Raw genomic sequence first — 25,220 nt, forward strand, 5'->3', positions numbered from 1 at the left:
CTTCCTCTGCTGCCACGTCTGCTCGCTCCTAAAACATTGCCTCCTCTGCCACTCCTCTGCATGTTGTCTGACATACTATTTAATTCAACGATTAGGTGTCCCTGAGTAACAATTCTCTGGCACTCAGTAACAATTCTGTCTGTCCCTGAGTATGAATTCTGTGGCCCTGAGTAACAATTATGTGTCTGTGCGAGTAACAATTCTGTGTCTGTGCGAGTAACAATTCTGTGTCTGTGCAAGTAACAATTTTGTGTCTGTGCGAGTAACAATTCTCTGGCACTCAGTAACAATTCTGTCTGTCCCTGAGTAACAATTCTCTGGCACTCAGTAACAATTCTGTCTGTCCCTGAGTATGAATTCTGTGGCCCTGAGTAACAATTCTGTGTCTGTGCGAGTAACAATTCTGTGTCTGTGCAAGTAACAATTTTGTGTCTGTGCGAGTAACAATTCTCTGGCACTCAGTAACAATTCTGTCTGTCCCTGAGTAACAATTCTCTGGCACTCAGTAACAATTCTGTCTGTCCCTGAGTAACAATTCTCTGGCACTCAGTAACAATTCTGTCTATCCCTGAGTATGAATTCTGTGGCCCTGAGTAACAATTCTGTGTCTGTGCGAGTAACAATTCTGTGTCTGTGCAAGTAACAATTTTGTGTCTGTGCGAGTAACAATTCTCTGGCACTCAGTAACAATTCTGTCTGTCCCTGAGTAACAATTCTCTGGCACTCAGTAACAATTCTGTCTGTCCCTGAGTAACAATTCTCTGGCACTCAGTAACAATTCTGTCTATCCCTGAGTATGAATTCTGTGGCCCTGAGTAACAATTCTGTGTCTGTGCGAGTAACAATTCTGTGTCTGTGCAAGTAACAATTTTGTGTCTGTGCGAGTAACAATTCTCTGGCACTCAGTAACAATTCTGTCTGTCCCTGAGTAACAATTCTCTGGCACTCAGTAACAATTCTGTCTGTCCCTGAGTAACAATTCTCTGGCACTCAGTAACAATTCTGTCTGTCCCTGAGTATGAATTCTGTGGCCCTGAGTAACAATTCTGTGTCTGTGCGAGTAACAATTCTGTGTCTGTGCAAGTAACAATTTTGTGTCTGTGCGAGTAACAATTCTCTGGCACTCAGTAACAATTCTGTCTGTCCCTGAGTAACAATTCTCTGGCACTCAGTAACAATTCTGTCTGTCCCTGAGTAACAATTCTCTGGCACTCAGTAACAATTCTGTCTATCCCTGAGTATGAATTCTGTGGCCCTGAGTAACAATTCTGTGTCTGTGCGAGTAACAATTCTGTGTCTGTGCAAGTAACAATTTTGTGTCTGTGCGAGTAACAATTCTCTGGCACTCAGTAACAATTCTGTCTGTCCCTGAGTAACAATTCTCTGGCACTCAGTAACAATTCTGTCTGTCCCTGAGTAACAATTCTCTGGCACTCAGTAACAATTCTGTCTATCCCTGAGTATGAATTCTGTGGCCCTGAGTAACAATTCTGTGTCTGTGCGAGTAACAATTCTGTGTCTGTGCAAGTAACAATTTTGTGTCTGTGCGAGTAACAATTCTCTGGCACTCAGTAACAATTCTGTCTGTCCCTGAGTAACAATTCTCTGGCACTCAGTAACAATTCTGTCTGTCCCTGAGTAACAATTCTCTGGCACTCAGTAACAATTCTGTCTGTCCCTGAGTATGAATTCTGTGGCCCTGAGTAACAATTCTGTGTCTGTGCGAGTAACAATTCTGTGTCTGTGCAAGTAACAATTTTGTGTCTGTGCGAGTAACAATTCTCTGGCACTCAGTAACAATTCTGTCTGTCCCTGAGTAACAATTCTCTGGCACTCAGTAACAATTCTGTCTGTCCCTGAGTAACAATTCTCTGGCACTCAGTAACAATTCTGTCTATCCCTGAGTATGAATTCTGTGGCCCTGAGTAACAATTCTGTGTCTGTGCGAGTAACAATTCTGTGTCTGTGCAAGTAACAATTTTGTGTCTGTGCGAGTAACAAATCTCTGGCACTCAGTAACAATTCTGTCTGTCCCTGAGTAACAATTCTCTGGCACTCAGTAACAATTCTGTCTGTCCCTGAGTAACAATTCTCTGGCACTCAGTAACAATTCTGTCTGTCCCTGAGTATGAATTCTGTGGCCCTGAGTAACAATTCTGTGTCTGTGCGAGTAACAATTCTGTGTCTGTGCAAGTAACAATTTTGTGTCTGTGCGAGTAACAATTCTCTGGCACTCAGTAACAATTCTGTCTGTCCCTGAGTAACAATTCTCTGGCACTCAGTAACAATTCTGTCTGTCCCTGAGTAACAATTCTCTGGCACTCAGTAACAATTCTGTCTGTCCCTGAGTAACAATTCTCTGGCACTCAGTAACAATTCTGTCTGTCCCTGAGTAACAATTCTCTGGCACTCAGTAACAATTCTGTCTGTCCCTGAGTAACAATTCTGTCTGTCCCTGAGAATGAATTCTGTGGCCCTGAGTAAGAATTCTCTGGCACTCAGTAACAATTCTGTCTGTCCCTGAGTAACAATTCTCTGGCACTCAGTAACAATTCTGTCTGTCCCTGAGTAAAAATTCTGTGGCCCTAATAACGTTTCTGTGGCCCTAAGTAACAATTCTCTGGCACTGAGTAACAATTCTGTCTGTCCCTGAGTATGAATTCTGTGGCCCTAACTAGCGTTTCTTTGTCCCTAAATAACGATTCTGTGGCCCTCATTAACAAGTCTGTGTCCCTGAGTAATGGTTCTCTGTCCCTAAGTAACTTCTCTCTGTCCCCAATTCTCGTTTCTGTGGCCCTAACTCTGTCCCTGTCCCTAGTACAGAGCGGTCTGCCTCTGTTCAATGACTGCAGGCAAATGAAGATTTCCAAAATGGCCGCTATATATACCTCGACCATTACACAGTGCTGGCTGGCTGGCTGCTGATTGGCTGATGCGATCACATGTCGTTGAGGAATGCATTATGGGGCAGCGCGCCTTGTCTGCGCGCCTTCCCCGACATCCCCGCTCCGTCGCCGCACATGTCAGCCGCCATTTTCGGAAAAATTTCGATTCGCGCGTCCGAATTAGGCTGTTTTTCGGATTCGGCACGAATCGAAATTTTTCCGATATTCGACTCGAATTCCACTTCGGATACTTCGATTCGCTCATCTCTAGTGATAATGTACAAATGATTTATTAAAATACATAACAAAACACTTACAAACTTCAAAGATAAATGAGCATGTAAGTCATAACGCCACTGGTGCCAGCTCCAGACAGGTGTGGGTGACATCAGCACAATCACCACCAAGCCCAGACGTACCTTTCTTCTCCATAGACTTTGTCAAGGGGATCAGGTCAATAGCGCAACAACAACTGGATATTACTGAGTATTTGTATTGGTATTTTTAATTGTGGCTATTGTTTCACTGTTTGGTTTGTTTTATGGTTCACAATTTGGATTTTTTTGGTACTCAGCGTGGTACGTTTATGTTAATTCTCTAACACTGCTATGTACTACTTTATTTTTTTATGTATGGTTAAGTGATGTTCCAGTACCTGTTAGGATTTTCAAATAATATCCTACTTTATTGTATACAATGTACACAGATGTTTTATATTCCTTGCTTTGTATTAAAATAATGAACAAGAAAGTGTACTTTCATTGCCAAAACCTGTTATGTTTGGAACAAGCTTCGAGACTGTTAGTATCGTTGTCAGGTTTTTATTGTTGTATCTCTTTTGGGTAGATTTATCTTCATCTCCTGCGCCAGTAATCTCTATTACTGGTACAAGATGTGTACAGTATGTACAGTCATGTGAAAAATTTAGTACACCCGGGGGAGAATGGTCTGGCACAGCAGGGGGTGAGTCATATCTAGCTGCAGCTCTACATATCAAGCATCCTTCCCATTATCCTGAACAACACAGTGGCCTTCATCCTGCTCCAGAAGCAATACCTTGGACTATCTGAGTAATTCTCTGCCTCCTTGATCCTTCAGGGTGCCTCCACAGAATGCTTATGTGGTCAAGTACTGCTGGGTGGGCAAAGAAGTAGTAAAACCATGCTGAAAGATAGAGATCCTGAGACAAAGGACTGCAATCCATCTTCATCTCACCTGATAAGAGTACTTGAAGCCATTTCTACTTGCTAGAATACTTTGACCACTAAGTTAGAAGTTTGGATAGCTTTTTCTTTGATGAGGACCTGGTATATTCAGTATTTTGGCGGCCCCGTGGAATTATTACCAAAATAAAGGGGACATGCAGAGAATGTGGACAAACAGCATTTTAAATGGCTTTTTCCTTTGCAAATGTCACTTTTTATATACAAATTTATTTACAAGGTAGAGATTTGCCACTTCACATGCAAGTTTAGAGGACTCCCCCAAGCATTTTTTAAGGAATATTATATTTTAATGTTGCACTGTATATTGGTACATGTCCCCTGGGGCAGTGCCCAGCCTTCCAATGCACTTTTTTTGCCAATTCCTTAGCTATTAGTTCTAAAAAAAAAAAAAACAGATTTGACAAATTTGGCCTATTGCCTTCAGTTGGGTTTGGATTGTGCCCGCAGATGTCAGTCGCCGGGTCACAGACGGTCGTTACCGGCTATGTCCCGGCGATCGGCGGCAATCGCTGACAGAGAGCACAGCTGCAGTAGCTGTGCTTTCTGTCAGTTCCCTGACAGCTCCAGGACAAGCTGATCGGGGCAGAAGAGTTTCTCTCTCCCGATCAGCGGTGTTCCCTGCATTACACACCCCCACCCCCTAGTAAAACACTCCCCTCACACGGTTAACCCTTTCCCTGAAAAATAAACTTAACCCCTTCCTCCCCAGTGCCATTAGTACAGTGTCAGTGTTTTTTTTTTTTTTGCACTGATCACTGTATTGGTGTCACTGGGGATGTCAGTGACCCCAAGTCAGTACCCCCCAATGTCAGAATGTCCGCCGCAGTCCCGCCATAAGTCGCTGATTGCCGCCATAAGTCACTGATCGCCGCCATAAGTCGCTGATAGCCGCCATTATTAGTATAAAAAAAAACTAAAAATCCCAGTATCTTTCCTCCCATTTGTAAACACTATAACTTTCACGTAAACCAATTAATTTACACGTATTGGGTTTTTTTTTTTAGCAAAGACATGTCGCAGAATGCATTTTGGCAGAAATTTGATTTTTACATTTTTTTTACTGGACATATTTTATAGCAAAAAGTCCAAAATATTTTTTTTTCCTCAAAATTGTCAGCCTTTTTTTTATAGCGCAAAAAATAAAAACCACACTGGCAAACAAATACCACTGAAAGAAAGCTCAATTTGTGGGGAAAAAAAGGATGTAAATTTAATTTATGTACTGTATTGCATGACCGCGTAATTGTCCTTTAAACTAGCGCAGCGCTGTATAGCAAAAAAATGGCGTAAATTGCAGTATCTATACCATAGTTTGTAGACGCTATAACTTTCACACAAAGCAATCAATATACACTTATTGGGATTTTTTTTACCAAAAACATGTTGCAGAATACATTTTGGCCTAAATTTATAACCAACTTTGAGTTTACTATATATTTTTTATAGCTGAAAGTAAAAAATATTGTTTTTCTTCAAAATGTTTGGCCTTTTTTCGTTTATAGCATGAAAATAAAAAGTGCACAGGTGATCAAATACCACCGAAAGAAAGCTCTATTTGTGTGAAAAAAAGGACGTAAATTTTGTTTGGGTGCAGCATTGCTTGACCGCGCAATTATCAGTTGAATTAGTGCAGCGCTGAGTAGCAAAAAGAGGCCTGGTCATTAAGGGGGGTAAATCCTCTGGAGGTCAAGTGGTTAAAATACACCTAACAGTTGACTGTGGAATATTTAGTAGCAAGGAAATTTCACTGATGGACCTATTGCACAGGAGGCAACCTATCACGGTACCACGCTTGAATTCACTGAGCTCCTGAGAGTGGCCCATTCTTTCACAAATGTAGGTTATTGAAACACCTGAATCCAATGGTTTGGAGAGGCATCACAATACTTTTGCCAACATAATGTATATATACATACATACACAAGTGGTCTTCAAAAAGTTTCTACACTCTTATATTTTCATTGGAAACGATGAGGGCAGGAGTAGTAATTGGTCCTGTCTGAAAGTGTCATGTGACTAGTTTGGCTGGTAAGAGTTGCCATGATGTTTTTGAAATTCTTAATAAAAAGTTGAAAAAAGTGCAGAAAACTTTTTGACGATTATATAATTATATATATATATATATGTGTGTCAGGTCAGGAACGCTGGAATGGGCAGGCAGGCCTATGGTACAGTCACGCTGCGACTGACGACAACCACTACCCACAGACCAGAGTCCCTCAGGGCGCGGAGTCTAAGCCCCAGGCTACCCTTCACCAGGACCCCTGATGGTGGGGATGGACTTGACGCAGCCTGAGACCAGGTCGCGGCCCCCGAGTGACCCCCAGCTGCGATAACGACTGCCGCCAATGGCGTACAGCTGGTGGGAGCTAGATGGGAACACGAGTAGAGTAGTCAGACAAGCCGGGTCAATAACAACGGAGCAGACAGTACTAGACGGTAGGCAAAGAATACTCAGGTCACGGGCCGGGTTCAGCAACGGGAGGTCAGATAAAGGGTTAACGCAGAGAGTAGTCTTGTCCAAGCCGAGTCGGTTACCAGGAGAGCAATGGGAACAACACAAGAGCTTGCAACAGGGCAACATACAGGACACAAGTGCAGAGCACACTTGCAGACAGCAGGTTTAAATGTGCTCAACCACACCCTTCTGAGGAGGAGCCGCAGAAGCCTGAAGGCATAAAGGTTCCCACCATGCTTTGCAGAAAACCAAGATGGATGCCAGCTCATGGAGATGCACAAGCTCTGAAGAAAGGTAGGACCTTGACAATATATATATATCTATATCCACATTTCTCTGATTTTCATTTCAGATCACACAAGGACAGCACCTTCATCTGCTGCTCAGCTTGGGGAATAAGAGGTGTGCAGGCAAGATTGCAAAACTTACAAACATAATCCAGATAAACATGTCTTCAGTAATTCAGTAGAGGTAAACAGCTTAGCTTATTTATTATAGATGCAACCTGCCTTATTCATAGCTATCAAACAATGCATTGTAATTTTAAAATAGGAAAAGGTAAGTTCCGGGCTGCATTCTTAGAACTGCATTAATAATAGTGATCTAAAATCTAAATATAACATTTGTAACAAACCATCGACTCTACAATGTGGAGAAAATATTCTCTCTGCTATGTGGAAGGAAAAGTTTGTCCTTACTTCACCATGTACATAATAAAAGTGTTTTAAAGAATAAGTTCATCTTTAGTAACATGTTACAGGCTATAGTGCTATGCTGTCACCTGCCTACACCCTTTCCACCCCAATCCCCAATCGTGACAGCGGGCACAGCATCCTCTCCCAGCACCTGCTGTCACAGTTCAAAAACAGTCCAGCTGCGTAGGGCTCCGCCCATGCAGCCATGTCATTCATTTACAGTGATCTGTGAATGAATGAACTAAAAGTCCCATCTTGCACCCAACAAATGACTTGTAGTTCTCAATGAACTGCAGAGGCACTGATGGGTACTCTTGTGATTTATTGATTCTTTCTGGACTTCAGTAACTGTCTGCCTGTATGGGTGATACAGGCAGAAAGCTGTATTGAGAGTCTGCAGTAGCCTGATATTTCACCTGCACTCTGCTGATTGGGTGCAGTGCTTTTTACCTGCAAAAAAAGGTGCATTTATTTATTTGAAGTGAATATATCCTTTAATACATTGGAGTAATTGGCAGTTGCTGAATATTGTCCTGCACAATAGTGTTCAGATACTGTAACTCTTAAAGGAGCTAATTAAGCGACATAAAACAGAAGTCAATCTTTATGCCATGGAGGTGATTTGCATGACATCTGGGGAAGGTATTTTAAGCCAATACCATGCATTGCTTGAAAATAATGTTTAATCCGAATTATAATAAACTATCTTGTTTTACATCTGCTGGAAGACAACAGAAAATTTAGATAGTAGGACTGTTTTGGTTGGTGCTGGCATTTTTTCATTTATTGGTTACTGTACACTGAAGAGCAGTATGGTCGTGCACCTAACAACACACAAATAAAATAAACAAGTGCAGGTTGAGTGCTTTTGTAATTCATTCAATATTTGTACTATTTTCTTATTTGTTAAGCAAGAGAGAGAGAAAGAAAGAGGGAAGAAGGGAAGTGGGGGGGAGATAGAGAGTAACCTACAGAGACAGAAATTGAACTAAACTGGGTGAATTAGAATGTGACAGAATAAAAGGTTTTTAGTTACCACGGGCAGAGGGTCATCATGAAGCACCTCATCAATTGCGGCACATATCTCCTCAGTTTGTTGCCTAAGTAATGCAGGAGAACACATCTAAAAACATAAATTAATATTTAATGTTGGGACTTGCTTAGGATGGGGACCAAAAATAAATACTACTTTACCTCTTGATGTGGATCCAGGTTTTCTTTACTTGCAGTAGTTGTATTTATATCAGGTTTATCAATCGCCTAAAACAATAATTTTCTATGAGGACAAAATACAGCAGGTTTGCATATAATAAATCTATATTTTCAATCCTTATTATTATGATTATTATTATTCAGAATTTCTATAGCGCCAACATTTTACACAGCACTTTACTACATAAGGGCAGATAGTACAATGACAAATTCAAATCTAAGAGAGGCGGCACAGTGGCTAAATGGTTAGCACTTCTGTCTGGCAGTACTAGAGTCGTTGGTTTGATTCCCAATCACAGCACCACCTGCCTGGAGTTTGCATGTTCTCCCTTTGCCTGCGTGGGTTTCCTCCCACACTCCAAAGACATGCTGGTAGGTTAATTGGATCCTATCTAAATTGGCCCTAGTATATGAATGTAAGTTTGGGACTTTAGATTGTACACTCCTTGAGCATTAGGGACTGATGAGAATGTACAATATATATGTAAAGCATTGTATAAATCAATAGCGCTATATAAGTACCTGAAATAAATAAATAAGAGGGAGGGTCAAGAGACACAAAAGTTAATAACTGTGGGGGATGAGCTGATGGAGAAAATAAACGTACAATTGTTTGATTTCGGGAAGGGTAGGCCTCTCTGAAGAGAAGGGATTGCCTAAAAGTGGACAGAGAGGAGTAGGAGATAGTCAGATAGATTGGAGTAGGAAATTCCAGAAGATGGGAGAGGCTAAGGAGAAATCCTGGAGGCAAGCATGGGAGGAGGTGACAAGCGAGCTAGAGAGCAGGAGGTTTTGAGAGGACATAGAGAATGATTTGATTGGTATTTTGAGGCTAGGTTAGTAATGTAGCTGGGGACAGAGTTGTGGATAGCTTTGTAAGTCATTATTAGTATTTTGAATTGGAAGAGCAGTTTCAGCCATGAGTGGAAGCTCCACTTATCTGCCTCCTGCCCCCTCCACTGCCACATTCGGCACCTTTTGGGGGGCAAGGGGGAGCAGGTACCTGCTTTTGACAGGTACCCACTCCCACTTCTGGCTCAGTTCACCGCGGCAAACTGACCCAGAAGATCGAGGCCCCCTTATACCTCTGGGACATTCCACAGGTTCCAGAGGACTGTGGCCCATTCACGAAGTGCAGAGTGCTTTGAGCATGTACAGTAGGAAGGTTTCACTGCTGGTTTCCCTTAGTCAAGATGGTGGGGCCAGCACCTGACAGCCAATTGAAGATTCAGCTCGGGGTGAGAACACCGCAGGATCCTTGGACAGGTAAGTGCCCTAATATTAAAAGTCAGCAGCTACAGTATTTGTAGCTGCTGACTTTTAATTTTTTGGGTGGGGGGTATGGAACTCTGCTTTAATTCATTGGGTGACCGAAAGCCAGTGGAGGGATCGGCAGAGAGGAGTAGCAGACACTCAGTGGTTGGTAAGACAGATGAGTCTGGCAGCAGGATCCATGATGGACTGAAGGGTGGATAGCCTATATAAAGGTAAGCCAATGAGGAGGGAGTTGCAGTAGTAGAGGCGAAATATGACCAAAAGTGGACTAGGAGCTTTATGGTATCATTAGTTAGGGGAGTTTTTTGGAGATGTTGCGGAGGTTAAGGACATAATTTACATGATTTTATATATATACTCCCCTGCTATACACTTATCCCAGCATTTAACTAATGCCTGGAATGCTTTGGCATAGAAAGATTTGTAAGTACGCATTGACCGTCCTAGGACAGCCTGCTTCACTTCATCATTGAGTTCACCGTTTTCACAAAAAATAATCATCTCTTGTGCAATTTCACGACAGCTTATACAATGATTATCCAGGATCCGGCGTTCCAACACTGAATGTTTACAGGAATGACTGCTGTGGGCTGGGAACCACCACTGCCAGGATCGCCACTGATGAACATACAGCCACCTTTGAAACTTTTACACCAATCGAATGTCTTACTGAGTCCGAGCGTCTCATCACCGTACTGTGCTTGAAGTCTTCTGTAGATATCCACAGGTTTTACGCCTTTGTTCATAAGAAACCTCATCACCACATGCTGTTCCATGCATGCACTAACACTGTTGTCTGCCATCTTGATTAACGGTCTCTGGGCTAGCCTGCGACATATGCGCCACCTATCAGTAATAGGGCACACTTGCCACTTACTACTGCATGCAGTACCGCCAAGCTAGCATCCCTTTTTATACCTGTAAAGTTAAAAGTCCCAGTTTGACTTGAATGCCCCTCATGTATATATGCCCCTTGTGTGTATGTATATATTTATATATACACAGTATATTCAGAAAAAATTTCTACTGATACTAGGATTATTTTATAATTTGCATGATTTTAGAGTGTGACTTGCATGCTTGCTACAAGAGGTAACCCAGTACAGGGCAAAGAGAGCAACAGAAGTGTTGGGAGGATGGATTAAGTGTTAAAGATGAATCGCAGGTATGGATATTTTTACAAAGTTACATTGGTCCAGCGTAAAAAGTGTGAAAAATAGAATGAAACCCCTAAACGCCTACACATACTACAGCACAGGGCGAGCTCTTGTATGCAAATATCAATTGTCCCACATATGTGAGGAATCATCATGAACATTGGAGTAATTATTCTAGGGCCATAATTCATGGTTAACTTTAAACTGATAACCTTTAAAGGCTTTTAAAGTGTTAGCCTTGTGCGATTCCACAGGGTTGCAAAATTATAAGCCTTGACATGTTGGGCATCTATTTTCTTGACTCAATCCAATATTTTATATTTTACCATAAAATTAGTACAATATTGTGTTTGTTTGCACTAAAACTCATCATAGTGTATTTTTTCCTGAAAATATGCATTTCATAAATAAATCCACATATATTTAGCAACATTAAAAAATTTAGCTAGATCAATTATATTCTCTATTGTCTCTGGTTTCAGAAAATGCTGTATACACTGAAATGTGGTTGAAAAAAAATCTCTAGGTATGGGTATTTTATATATCGACATTGGTCCAGTGTGGACAAGTATGCATTTACCATACCTGTGAGATCCTCTAGAAGCTGGAAATTACTGTAATAGACACTGTGCTGAGTGGCTGCACGGCTGCATTGTGAACACGAGGTTGACCACTGGCATGGGTGCCATTTAAGGAATACTTTGCATTTGCTCGGTGAATGCTGGACACGGTGGAAAATGTCTCATCTCATTTAATGATATGACTTTGTAAATAGAGCAACAGATTACCCACATACAGCTCATTTTATATGTGGATAGCATTATCTGTATCGCTGGAAAGGGTTTTATAAATATTAGTAGGAAGAAAGTGGAATTGAAAGAAAAAAAAGTATAAGACCCAATTGATAAATGCTGTATGCTTTAATCTTTGTTGGAGAAAGTGAAGGGCCACGAATCTCCATTGGTGCTGATATATTTAATTGAAAGTTGATAGGTTCTTACCTTCCCTGAAAAGTGTGCTAAGAGCTATCTAATTTTTATATTTTGGGTTAATTTTCAAAAGGCAAATAGGATGTTCATTTTGCATATGAAGTTGAATTTTTCAAAGGAATTTGCCCTAGAGATCAGTGAATGAGATGAAGTTCTGCTGACTTTCCTTATCCGATTACGTGCAAGCAAAAATGCTACTTGTTTAAATTTACCTCTCATGTGTTTAGATATTCTTTGCAAAGTGAAAGTTCACCACATTCATTAAGCTTTGGAACAAATTTCCCTAGCAAAGTGGACACCATATTTTCCCTTTATGTCTGCTTGAAAGTTTCATTCATTAACCTCCCTGGCGGTATTCCCGAGTGTAGCTCGGGGTAAAGTTTCAGTGCCAAAAGCGGTAACCCCGAGCTACACTTGGGCTTACCATGCGGCGCTGCATAGGGAGTCCCTGCAGAGCTTACCTTGTCCTTCGCTCCCGCGATGTGTCCCCTGCAGTGTCCCCGGCCATCTCCTCCGGCCGATGCCGGCATCCGGCTTCTGTGTTCCGGTCCCTGTGACGTCGGGACGTACGGGCGCCGCCGGCGTCGGGAAATTTGAAAATTTTAAAAAATGTCATTTTTTTCTAAACAACTTTTACATAGTAAAACATTGCTGTTTCAAACCATTTCCATACATTTTGTCCCGAGTGCTTTGTCCTGTCCCCTGTCTGCATTTTGACTGTTCTTTCTGCCTGGAAACTGAGAAAAGTCCATGGCGTCCAAAAAGCGTCCCTTTAGGTCAAAAGCGGGTTTAGACCGGCTAGAGAACTGCGATAGTAAATCAGAACCACTTGCAGAATTGAGTGATAATGATTCGTGGAGAAATTCGTCATCAGACACTGAAAACAATTTTGCGACTTTGCTCAGTGATGTGCGAACTTGGCGCTATATTTCACATTTCAGTGTTTTTGGTTTAATTATATTATTGAATTAAATGTATTATTATTATATTATTATTTTTTATGATTATTTAAAAAAACTACATATTTCCATGCAAAATAATGGTACCGCTTTCAGCACCAAAAATCTGAAATAATCATACCGCCAGGGAGGTTAAATATCAATGGGTTGTTTCTGTAGAATGCAAGCTATTGTTAGTTTGAATTAGATTTAGTTAAGCTCCCTTGAGGTAGGGCAGTTCAGGTGAATTTTCTTGGCATTATTAAAACTGGGAAAACTAATAATTTAACATTTGCTACTATTCAGTAAAACTGCTTTAACAGCTAATATGAAATAAATTATTTTACTGATTATGCAACCAAAAATGTTTTCGTTTTGTAGGTTGGAGTTCTACATGACTTGGTTGGAACATTTAATAGATCTGAGAATCGTAGTAATCAAGGGGTATTGTGCCATTTTTTGCCTTGTACAAGCTGAGCAAATTATCAATCTACTGTATATTTCTAATGTATTCAATGAATTTTCAAAAGCTCGGCATTTCAGATGTGATAAATAGCATAAAAAAATTACTACAGCTAACAAATATTGACATAGTCTCACCATTTCAGCTGGAACCGATGGTTTACACAGAAGGACTAAAGACTAAATTGTTTTATCAGTAGATAATATTTAATTATATCTGCAGCATTTACATGTCACAAGTCTGCATATTTTAACAATGTGTGTATGAGCACAGCTTAGGGGACATTTTTTGTGTTTCTACCTAGAAAAAATACTGCCATCTGTACATGTGCATGGAGCCAAAGATGCCTACTTTTCATTTCACCTAAGATGGGGACCACGGCATACCTTCTTAGTGTCCCTGAATTTTATCCAGATACTTAGCATGCTTGCCCAACTCTTTAGAATTCTTCCCATTGTCTCTATTGTAAGATGAACATCAAATAGCAAGGGTACAGGGCAACGATATCAGCAAGTAAGCCATATGAAAAATAGGTTTCTTACAAACAGAAAACATAGAACCTTCTCTTCAGAACTAATAGAAATTGTGTAGCCTTCCGGCCTGCAGTCATTGTATGGGGTATTCCTTGGCCTAGCCCTTTTCAGCTCAGTCATCAGCCAACAGTGTGTGATCAAAAAAAAAAAAAAATTATTATATATATATACACATACAATATATACATATATATATATATATATATATATATATATATATATATATATATATATGTACATAGGCAACCATAGTTGCTAATTACATACAGTATGCCTGTTTTACTTTCTGATATGCATTGCTATACATGGCTTATGCTTTACTGCTGTCTCTCACAATGCAAGTCTATAATCCATTTGACTTATCTTAAACATTGTACTCTGTAGGCTGATATCTTACCTCAACAGATACTAAACCGGCTGTACATGGTTTAAAATTTGTCGAATTTCAATCCATGTATGAGCACCAAGGTTGTGCAGAAGATGATCTATCAATCGACTTCTGTACAACCACCCTGTCATTTTTTTTCTGAAAGTTCAGTGCTGCTGGCTATAGCCAGTAACACTGATCATTGTGTTCTGACAGAAGGGAAGGCTTCCTGCAATGAGAACATAATCCTCAAATGGCGCACTCTTTTTTCATTCAAACTCCTGGTTGAATGAAAAAATGTATTATGTAAGGCCTGACTAAGCGAGGAACATAAATTGTACTGATCCATTGTCTGGTAACTAATCTCTGCATCTTTATAATATTTTGTACTCAAAGCATGAACTTCATGCAAATATTCATTCATTCATGATCTTGCTCCGCAGAGAATTACCCAAGACACAGTTAGTTCTCACAGCCATCTGCTTATAATATAATTGTTGAATTGTTAGTGATTATATTAGGAAAAATGAGATGGCACATGCCACACTAACATGCTGTGTAAAACAATGTAACCAAAAACTATAACAATATGCTTAGTTTCTGTGTAAATTCTTAGATGGAAAAGAGAAAAGATATTGAAACAGTAAAAATACAAAGGTAGGAAAACACATGGTGCCAGCACTCCCAGAGATTTATTAAAAGATTAATCATATATACCTTAGTTTGTACAAAAATTCCATATGAATAATCTCTTTCCCCATAAAGTTCACAGCAAAATTAAAAATGACACCTCTGATTTATTTATGGTTGGGCCCCACTACATTCAGATCCATATGAAATTGCCACTGTAGATGTGAAACATTTAACTTGTTGTTAGGCAACACATTTTAAAACTATTTTAACAAGCCAGTCTCTGTATTCTCTAAGTAGAACAATTCACAAGTATGCATTCACATTCACAAATACTGCTAAAGATCAAAACTGGATGACAGTGCAGGTAAAACTCTGAAGAGGCCCCTAGGCAGTCAAAACCTTGCCCCCCCCCCCCCCGCAGGTTTCTGGAGATTTCTTGTGTGTGCATTGTAGTGGGATAACATTGAACTAAGTAGTGTGCACATCAGTCACTAGATGCAGATGACCATCATGTACATAGGTTTCACTAAAAATACACTTACATACAGTAGGTTGTACCAGATTTTTTTACAAACTGACAGCTGAAAGAAGATGAGCTTGAGATGACACAAATTGTAATGTGAACCTCATGTCTGTGGTTTATGTACTTTAAGTTGTCATTGGGTACATTACATGAATACAGTATTTTCTCTATAAAGTCTTTAATGTAAAGTTTTTGTTTCTTTGAGTTGATTAATTTTTTTCTATCTTTTGTGAACAATTTAAGAAAGCTTCATTGTCATTTTTCTTTCAAGATCAAATTGATATTAATTTGATCCTTTGTCGTGGGACCCTTAAACGATGGGGAGCCCATAGGCCTGTGCCTACTTTGTCTAGAACTGCTAGAACTGCTGGTCGATTTACATGAATTTGTATGCACTGAAACGTGAGGTTTTAATTCATCACGTCATGCAGTTAGTAAACTACCTTTAAGTTGTTACAGCAACCTCTTTGATGCACAATCTAAAGAACTTACAATGTGTATGTGCAAATAAGCAAGATGTCAGTAAACAATTATGAGCAGTTACTTTATAACTTCATCATAATGTTACTCAGCCACTTGTGAATATATCCAGTTGAGTAATATTGCACAATTCCCTTATGGATTGTATTTAACATTTGCAATTGGCTCTAATATAATGTACGGTAGATCTAGATAGGATAATATTTCACAAACTCCAAAAGGCTATGTGCATTAAACCATAAACAGACACCTCATAGTTGTTGATGGCTGCTAATTGATTTCATCCTACATTGCTCAGCCACGTAATTGCTTGCACTTCAAGAAGTAAGTCCTCGGAAAAAACAAATACCGTATATACTCGAGTATAAGCCGAGTTTTTCGGCACATTTTTTGTGCTGAAAAACGGCCCCCTCGGCTTATACTTGAGTCAACGTCTGCGGATGGGGGGGGCGCGAGGCTTTGTCAAGGGGGGCGCGTACAGGGGTGGGCAGAGGGCTGCTGTCTCTTACCTGGCTCCCACGATGATCCATCCAGGAAGCGCTGCTCCTTCCGTCACTCCGGCCACTCCCTCACTCCTGCCGCTCGGCTCCACCTCCTCACCGGTGATTGGCCGCCAGAACTGTAGCTCAGGAAAGGTACACAGGCGGCCAATCACGGGCAAGGAGGCGGAGCCGAGCGGACCCACGAAAATCGAGTGAGGGAAAAGCCGGTAAGTGTGCAGTGCAGAGGTGCTGCTGCAACCACATATGTTGGCTGCAGCAGCACCATACTGCAACAGGGGTCAGCAAGTGTCATTGGGGTCAGTGGGAGGAATAGTGCCGCATCATTGGTGTCACTGATACTAATGATGGGGCATTATTCCTCCCACTGACACCAACGATGGGGCACTATTCCTCCCACTGACACCAATGATGGGGCACTATTCCTCCCACTGATACTAATGATGGGGCATTATTCCTCCCACTGACACCAACGATGGGGCACTATTCCTCCCAGTGATACCAATGATGGGGCACTATTCCTCCCACTGACACCAATGATAGGGCACTATTCCTCCTACTGACACCAATGATGGGGCACTATTCCTCCCACTGATACCAATGATGGGGCACTATTCCTCCCACTGACACCAATGATGGGGCACTATTCCTCCCACTGATACCAATTATGGGGCACTATTCCTCCCACTGACGCCAATGATGGGGCACTATTCCTCCCACTGTTACTAATGATGGGGCTTATACTCGAGTCAATAGTTTTTCCCAGTTTTATGTGGTAAAATTAGGTACCTCTGCTTATATTCGGGTCGGCTTATACTCGAGTATATACGGTATTCTAAATTTAAAATTGGCCAAATATCCTTCACTTAAAATTGGATTAATATTGCACACAACCTGTCCCATGAAAAATTGCCATTAAGTGGGGAATAAGAGTTTTCTAACTGAAAGCAATTCCACTCAGTGATACATATAAAATTGCCGTATAAAGTGCTGTAAGGAAAGCTCATACCGACTTCAAAGTACTACTTCTCTCTCCTGAAGTCACATCCTTTTCACAGCATAAGTAATCATTCATCAGGGACTTAATTTCACTAAGCGTGTTTGAAATCACTGCTCAGGATTATCCAATACAGTGCATCCCAAATAACACTCTCATGGCTTTGTAAGACCTTCATCTAGCCTGCATAACAAGCAGGCTGCCAGGCATGTTCGTTCTAAATCACATAGACACGTTTCACCTCAGATGTTTTCATCAAGATGTGTGCTGAACACCTAACAACCATCCACTTATGCTGGTTTTATATGAACCCCTTTTTGTTCCACACCTCCCTTCTTAAAGGAAACTTTTACTTAAATTAGGGATGATACCAACCGGTCAACATAGGGCTTCAATTTAATACAAAATATATCCCTGAACCCATTGTTAAATAGTCAGGTTTGAAAAAAGACATGTAGCTCAACAAGTAGTGATTGTGATTTACTTTATTACTTGATAAAATGTTGGAACTGTTCTCTGCATAACATTGCTCACATATAATAGGCATAATTGATCAAATGTAATGTTTATGTGGCCAAAGCTAACTATTCTCTTTTTTTTCAAAACACTAAGAGGCAAACCCCAAGATGAAGTCCTAGCACATCCAATACAAATTCATTATGCGCAAAATTATTTGGGTAACACCTCTCCAAATTTACTTTACAAGCCTACAGTCCAAATAAATGGCAATTACTATACATCTCAATCCTCTAATAATAGCTCTCCTTCGATATTTCCCACTTGTAATTTAATCAAAACTTGCTTGTGGACCTGGGTGTACAATTTTAATCTTACCAGAAAAGTTTGGAATTTTGCATCCTAGTTAACATTTTTTTCCATTGGTCCCCAATATAATCAGCCTTGATCAAATTAGTATGAACTATATATTAGGGATTGAATAAAACTTGAGCTTGTTATACATTTCAATTCATAAAAACGTTAACTCTTTTTCATTCAAAATTCCATTTCAGTATCCCCATTTCAATTTAGTTTATCCGCTATTGCAGGAAAGAGGGAGGAGAGACCTGTGAATTTTTGTCCAAGCATAAATTGCATAATTTACTTATCTCATGACTTCTTTCAGGACCACATCTCCCAGGTTATCACTCATCTTTGTAAAATTATCATTTGCTTCATGTAATTCCCATAAAGCCTATTGGTCACATAGGGTTATGCTGTCCTGTGCCAATGAGGCCCAATCTAAGTCATGTGGATATTTTTCTACCACCTCCATAAAGAGAAATATATGTCTACCCACTGATAAAGGGGATATTGTAGTTGAATTGGGTTTAAGACCTGTATGAAGGGGGAGTTCAAGCAAATCTTCCACTCACTCAAAATCCTCCTCCTGAAGATCCTCCAACAATGCATCTAAGTTTAAAAACATCAACAACTGTCAGACCTTTCCTCAATTGTAAATTCCTCAACATCCCTCTTTTTCCCTTTTTCTTTACCTGTATATTCTGCAAAAATGGTCTGATGCACTTATATACCTCAAAATCCTGATCCTGATTGAGACAGACAATAATAAAGTCCCTTCTTTAGAACAGAGCAGCGGTGTTGATTAAAACAAATCTATCAAGTTGATAACCCACTCAACCTTTCTTCTGATGATGTAAACGTTTTCCTTTTCCCACATTGTGGACATCTGCAGCCATTATGATTGTTACATAATAGCAAGCTGAGTGTTTTTATATCCTCAGTGGCCATTTTATATGCACCTGAATGCAGCAGGGTACGTCTGTTAATAATACGGGTCTGTCTTTTTTAATATTGCTGTGGCATGGTATGAAAATGGCTTATTTGTGTAAAATGAATGTATATATTTTGGATTTCTGATGATCTATTAAATAGTGAAAGTCTGTATAACGGTTTATTTAACTAGTTCCGCGCTGCCCTGTAGCAGAAATACTGCTACAGGGCAGCACAACTGCACAAAATCACGTACTATACAGTGTATATATGTGAGTTTGCAGTTCCAGGTAGGGGGCATGTGCCATTCACGTCTCGGCTGTCAATCACAGGGTCCCGGCCATTGATTACTTGGTGGCACCAAGTGATCGTCGAGTATCTCCGACTGGGAAGAGACCTGTGCATAAACAACACAGATCTCTCCTTTGTCAGCTCCTGCACACTGTTTTGTATGCATAGCAGAGCCATTGAAAGCAGTGTGCTTACAGTGAGGCACACACACAGCCAACATAGTGAAACATCACACAGTTAACCCTTTGATTGCCCCAGATGTTAACCCTTCCTGCCCAGTGTCATTAATACAGTATCAGTGCTTTTTATTAGCACTGATCACTGTATTGTTGTCAATGACACCAAGTCAGTTCCTCCCAGTGTCAGAATGTCCACCTCAGTCTTTCAGTCCTGCTATAAGTCACTGATCGCCACCATTGCTAGTATAAAAAAAATTCCAGTATCTATACCGCAATTTGTAAATGCTATAACTTATATGTAAAACAATTAATTTACACGTATTGGGATTTTTTTTAGCAAAGACAGGTAGCAGAATACATTTTGGCCTAAATTTATGACAAAAATAGATTTTTTACAGTTTTTTACTGGACATGTTTAAGAGCAAAAACTCACAAATATTGCTTTTTTCTCAAATTTGTTGGTCTTTTTTGTTTATAGCGCAAAAAATAAAAAATGCACAGGCTATCATACCACTGAAAGAAAATTCTATTTGTAGGAAAAAAGGACCTAAATTTCATTTGGGTGCAGCATTGCAATACTGCACACTTGTCAGTTAAAGTAATGCAGTGCTGTATTGCAAAAAATGGCCTGGTCAGGAAGGGGGGTTAATCCTGTGGAGAGCAAGTGGTTAATATAACCCCATGAGTACAGCCACACTTTGTTTCTTTCTTCTTTTGTTTGTATTAAATAATTTGGTGTTGGGCTAATTGCACCATTTCTGATGGGTGGATGAGATGAGGTACATTTTTTTCATATGTTAGATATGGAAACAGTCTTTAACATTCTTAGATGCCCACCCACCTCTGAACATATAATGGGCATTATGATAAAAGATATACATGTCTGCATTACAAATATGTGAAATAAATTGACAAAATACATATATAAAATATATGCTACCCTATGATTTGATGCTCTCACTAACCTTTTGGTCTCGAAGTAATGTATTTGTAGGAATTGCAGCAAAAGATTTGTAACTTGACTTGATCTTGTATGACTAAAAGAAACAAATGTGATAGGTTATTTTATTGTTCTACCCTTGTACATTTGCTTTTATATTGCATTAAGTTTTACCCCACAATGTAGTTGCTGAGCATTTCCATCATTGCACTTGAAGTCTTGATGTATAAAGATTACAATACGATAATGTAAAAACATTTCTTTCAATTGTACATAACGAACATTGATTCCAGTTAGTCACTTCAGTGTCCTCATATTACTTTATTACAATAAATACTTCACATCACCAAGCACCATAACACATTATTATTTAAATGTGTAATTTGCTGATTTTTATTTAACTGGACAGTCAGCAATTTTTAACTGTGGTATTTTGCTTGATAATATGAGATATAATGTAGTTATGGGAATAACTCCTTTCGTACTGGCCATGGTCCTAAATCATTCAGCCTTGCCTTTTTTTTTCTTTTTAAACTTAAATTAAAAAGTTGAAAATGTATCATCCTGTACATTTTAGACCTTAAATGTTGTTAAATAAATCAAATAGCACTGATGATATAAACAGGTAATTATCAACAGTTAACAATCAGGATTCATCTGTTAAATTACATAAATACAGTAAGATGAATTCTGATTGTTGTATATGCTCACTAATAGTTGGACTAGCTAAATAAACTCTTGCATTTGTTTTGCAAGGACTGTATAATACCTTTAACGTATCTGTAAACTGCAGATTACCACTCCTTGTGGTGGTGGCTGCATTACCTTTACATTTTTTAGAAGTACAGAAAATACTTTTTGATCCGGCCAAAAGCGCAATGTAATGGTACCTGCATAAATTTAATTTTATTTTCCTTTCAAACTACCTTTTGTAAGCAACATATTCCCCTACCTCCTATACAGTTGTATAAAATGAAGAGAGGATGATGTGTATGTAGTCCTAATCAGGATAGCAGCCTGGGGTTACAATGCTGATTCTGATAGATACAGCGAATTGAGTGAGGTTTGTCACCCTAGAGCAAGAAGTGTGTTACTTGGAACACCAGGTAAAAGTTAGGGAGAAAACAGGAAAAAAAACTAATGCAGCCACTACCTAGAGACTAGTAAGATGCAGTATATTAAATTTTTGCTTTTGGGTTAAGGTACTCTTTAATTTCATCCTACAAAGTGGAGTTGATTTACTAAACCTGAAGAGTGTAAAATCTGGTGCAGCTCTCCATAGAAACCAATCATCTTCCAATTTGTTTGTCTTAACTGAACAAGCTGAAGTTAGAAGCAGATTGGCTTCCATGCACAACTGCACCAGATTTTGCATTCTCCAGATTTAGTAAATCAACTCCACTGTATCTTTTTACTTTTTATGACAAAATATATTACAACAATGATCTATAAACTGTAGAAATGCATTCATATTGTTGGGTTTCCCCTAAGGTTTTGCAAAACAACCATGCTTTTTATCAGTTGCCACATATGTGGTGAATTTGAGAATTGTTTACAGAATAAAAAATATTTTATTGTTTCTGTAGTGGATCTGCATAAGCCTCTTTTGTATGGTAATCTGTCGTTTTAGATAAACAAATCATTTCCTGCTGTTTTTTGTACACATTCATTACTGAATATGTAGGATGTGGATGTACAGCACATTCTGCACATAGTTAAAATAAATTGCTGGCTATTTGACAAAGAGATAGAGAGATAGAGAGATAGATAGATAGATACATGGATACATTCATACATACATACATGTTTAGAGTTAGCAGTTTTGAACTCTATCATGCAGATTAGAAGCCCAGATTAGATTGTTACTGACAGTAAGTATATTCACTGTAAGTAAACTGTAAGTAAGTTGGCAGTAAGTCAATTCACTCCTGTTTGCAGAGCTCCTTCCTTTTTTTCCTTTTAAAATACAATTTTTAAAAAAGAGTTCCTTCAACTGAAAAACAAGACCTACCTTGGGTAATACTATTTAATGACCCCTTTCCATTTGACCAATTTATGTTAGTTATAACTGTGAGGTTTCACAAACTTTTTATACCTCTTGCTATGTTCTTGGACAATCAACATCTGTTGTCACACATTTAATGACAGTATAGTATTTGGACTATTGTGGCTATAAATACTGGGCTATATTTTCCTTATTGATGTGAGGAAGCCCCTTGGTTGAGTGATGAAATGTCTTTAAAAATGCAGAAAATATCCATTTGAATTTTACAACTACTAGCTATACTTGCTGGGTGTGCTGACCAATAGGGGTTCTCCTTTGGTCATTACTGCCCCTTGAACATGATTGGTGTAAGACATTTTATCACAGTATTCTTCTGTCATGTATCTCAGGATTTTGCTATTTAGTCCATAACCTGCTTAAGTCTATGCTCTTACCTCTTTTTTATGAATCCTGCATCCTTGTGTCTTCCAAACAAAGTCCTGAACCCTAATCCTGTTTTGTTGTTATCTTGTATACTCTAATTTTCACAGATCCTTTGCTGTTAGTTTGCCTTTTAGTATTTAGTTGCTTTTGTATATATTATGTACCTTGCTTCAATGTTGTTTTCATAGTTTTATTTACTATTGTGCTGATTTTTTTGCTGTATCATATTAATAAATTCAACATTTTCCATTTACCTTCTTGCTTGGCATCCATAGCACAGTCACTTAACTGTAACCACCCTCATCAGGCTGGTTACCCATGTGAGGGGTCATTACATTTGGCAGCCTAATAAACTTGATGGTATAAACAAAGCAAAAGGACAAAGAGAACCACCTCTCCTATTGGATACCAGAATTGTGGAGAAGAACAGTACCTATCACATAAAAGAAGGTGTGCTTTGAACTAAAGAACCTACCTTATGCTAAAGAGCAAATGGGTTAAAAGCAGTGGCCTTCATACTAAATAGCAAAAAAATGTGAATATGTGGACAAGGTCCAGGAAATCACATAATACTAGTAAGCCTTATTCGTGATAAATAATAGTAGTAGTAATTTTAACACAACACAAAGCCTGCTATTAAAAATAGAATTTACTATACATGCAAGATGAAGTCAATATGCACAATATACCTGTCTATTTTCCTGGTCAGAGCTTTGAGATAATGAATTTGCTGACTGCAGTTCACAGGATCTTGACAAATTGAATCTTGGTGATCCCAAAATGTAAGCAGGAGATGTGCACATTGGACTGTAGTTCCTTGATAACTCTTCAGAACTATCAAAATGGTGTGTGTAGCTTGAAAGTAATGATGGGGACATATCAAATTCTGAATCTGCATGTTCATTAAATAGCTGATAAGCGTTGGGATATGATGGAGGAACCCTGCAGCTTTCTGTGATTTCCATGGGCGAAGTAGATCTTGCACGGTTCTGATCTAAATTCTCACTCAAGCTAAAGGATGTCCTTAAATTGCTTTTGAGTGGCATATATCTTTTTACATATGGCTTTACATTTTGTTTTTGACTAGTAGCATTTGAGACTGATTGGTGAAAAGGTAAAGGAGGTGGAAATAATGTAACTCTTCTTGATTTGCCCAGAACAGAATATTTTTTTAAAGGTGTGTAAGACTGTCTGTTTAATGGTGGTTTTTCATTTAGAGGTGAGATATTTTCTCTGCTAGAGTTTAATACTGTATTTGACTGGGGAGGCAACTCTAACAATGGTGACACAACCCCTTTTCGAGAACAAAATGACCCTGAAGATGATTTTAATGGTATTGACTCTGGAGAAAGACTTCTAAGAGACCTTGAATGGAATGAGGAATTAGTATGTAAAATATCTGATATTGGTAGATTTTCTTTTTCTTTTTTCCCTTGGACATCTGAATTTTTAAAGTCTTTTGGAAAAGTAAGCGCAAAACAAGATTGTGATTTTCTTGGTGGGCTTGAAGTTTCTGCAGTCTTGTAGAAATGTGAGGTTGAACTAACCCCAGAATGATATTGACTTGGACCAGGGGAAACAGTTGTATCATGTGCTGTTTTTTTTAATTTTAGCAAAGATGTTAAATATGAAAGCCGAGATGTAGCTTCAGGTCTTGGAACTGGAGATGGCGAGTCATTCATGCTACATATGGTTGAAGATGATCCAAAATATTGAGAGGTAAGTGGGCTAGGGCTTCGACATAAAGGGTGCTTAATAATTTTTATAGGCAGTGGTGACATTGCATTAGACCTTATACATTTACCAGGTGCAGGGTTTTGCCGTTGCATTTGTGAAGTCACAGATTGCAGTGGTTGTGCATTCTGGGTTGAAACATTAAAATAATTTGTTTGTTGTGATAGCAGTGGTTCAGGAAATATGTTAACATCTTCCATCCTTTCATTTATATTCACAGGCACAGAAGGAATCATGCACCCTTTATACTTCGATTTTCCCATAGCTGAGTGTGATAGATTAGTTAATTGAAATCTGCATGAGTTCACATCAGTGGTAGGTAGATACAAATGTTGCTACAGAAAAAAAAAAAAGAGAAACAATTACAACCATTGACATAATTCTAATTACAGCTCTGTGATATTACGTTTTCTGCCCTGCATGGCATTTATAATTACAAAGAATTTGAAGATCCCTGTAATTATGGCAGATGTAATTTTAACCTCTTTTCTGATTTTCTACTAGACTTCTAGTATGATAACCAAGTAAAAATAAAAAGTGTGCAAAAGTATTTCTAATACAAATTAAAGATCCTAAATGTGGTTAG

General features: G+C 39.1%; 1 protein-coding gene across 3 annotated transcripts in view; it reads right to left on the bottom strand.

The window, feature by feature from the left end:
* The window catches only part of MLIP (muscular LMNA interacting protein), a 335,874-nt gene that overhangs the window by 120,077 nt on the left and 190,577 nt on the right, over positions 1-25,220 (bottom strand). For 2 of the 3 annotated variants that reach the window (XM_089694146.1, XM_089694145.1), the window contains exons 4-7: positions 23,590-24,969; positions 20,498-20,569; positions 8,459-8,524; positions 8,301-8,387 (exon numbers count right to left, since the gene is read on the bottom strand). In XM_089694146.1, the coding sequence (XP_089550272.1) occupies positions 8,301-8,387; positions 8,459-8,524; positions 20,498-20,569; positions 23,590-24,969 (1,605 nt within the window). The remainder of the gene's footprint in view (positions 1-8,300; positions 8,388-8,458; positions 8,525-20,497; positions 20,570-23,589; positions 24,970-25,220) is intronic. The other variant, XM_089694147.1, reaches the window with a different exon arrangement.

The sequence above is a fragment of the Staurois parvus genome, unplaced genomic scaffold, assembly GCF_062004578.1.
Source record: "Staurois parvus isolate SC_StPar_1 unplaced genomic scaffold, SC_StPar_1.0 ptg000652l, whole genome shotgun sequence".
Taxonomy (NCBI): Eukaryota; Metazoa; Chordata; class Amphibia; order Anura; family Ranidae; genus Staurois; species Staurois parvus.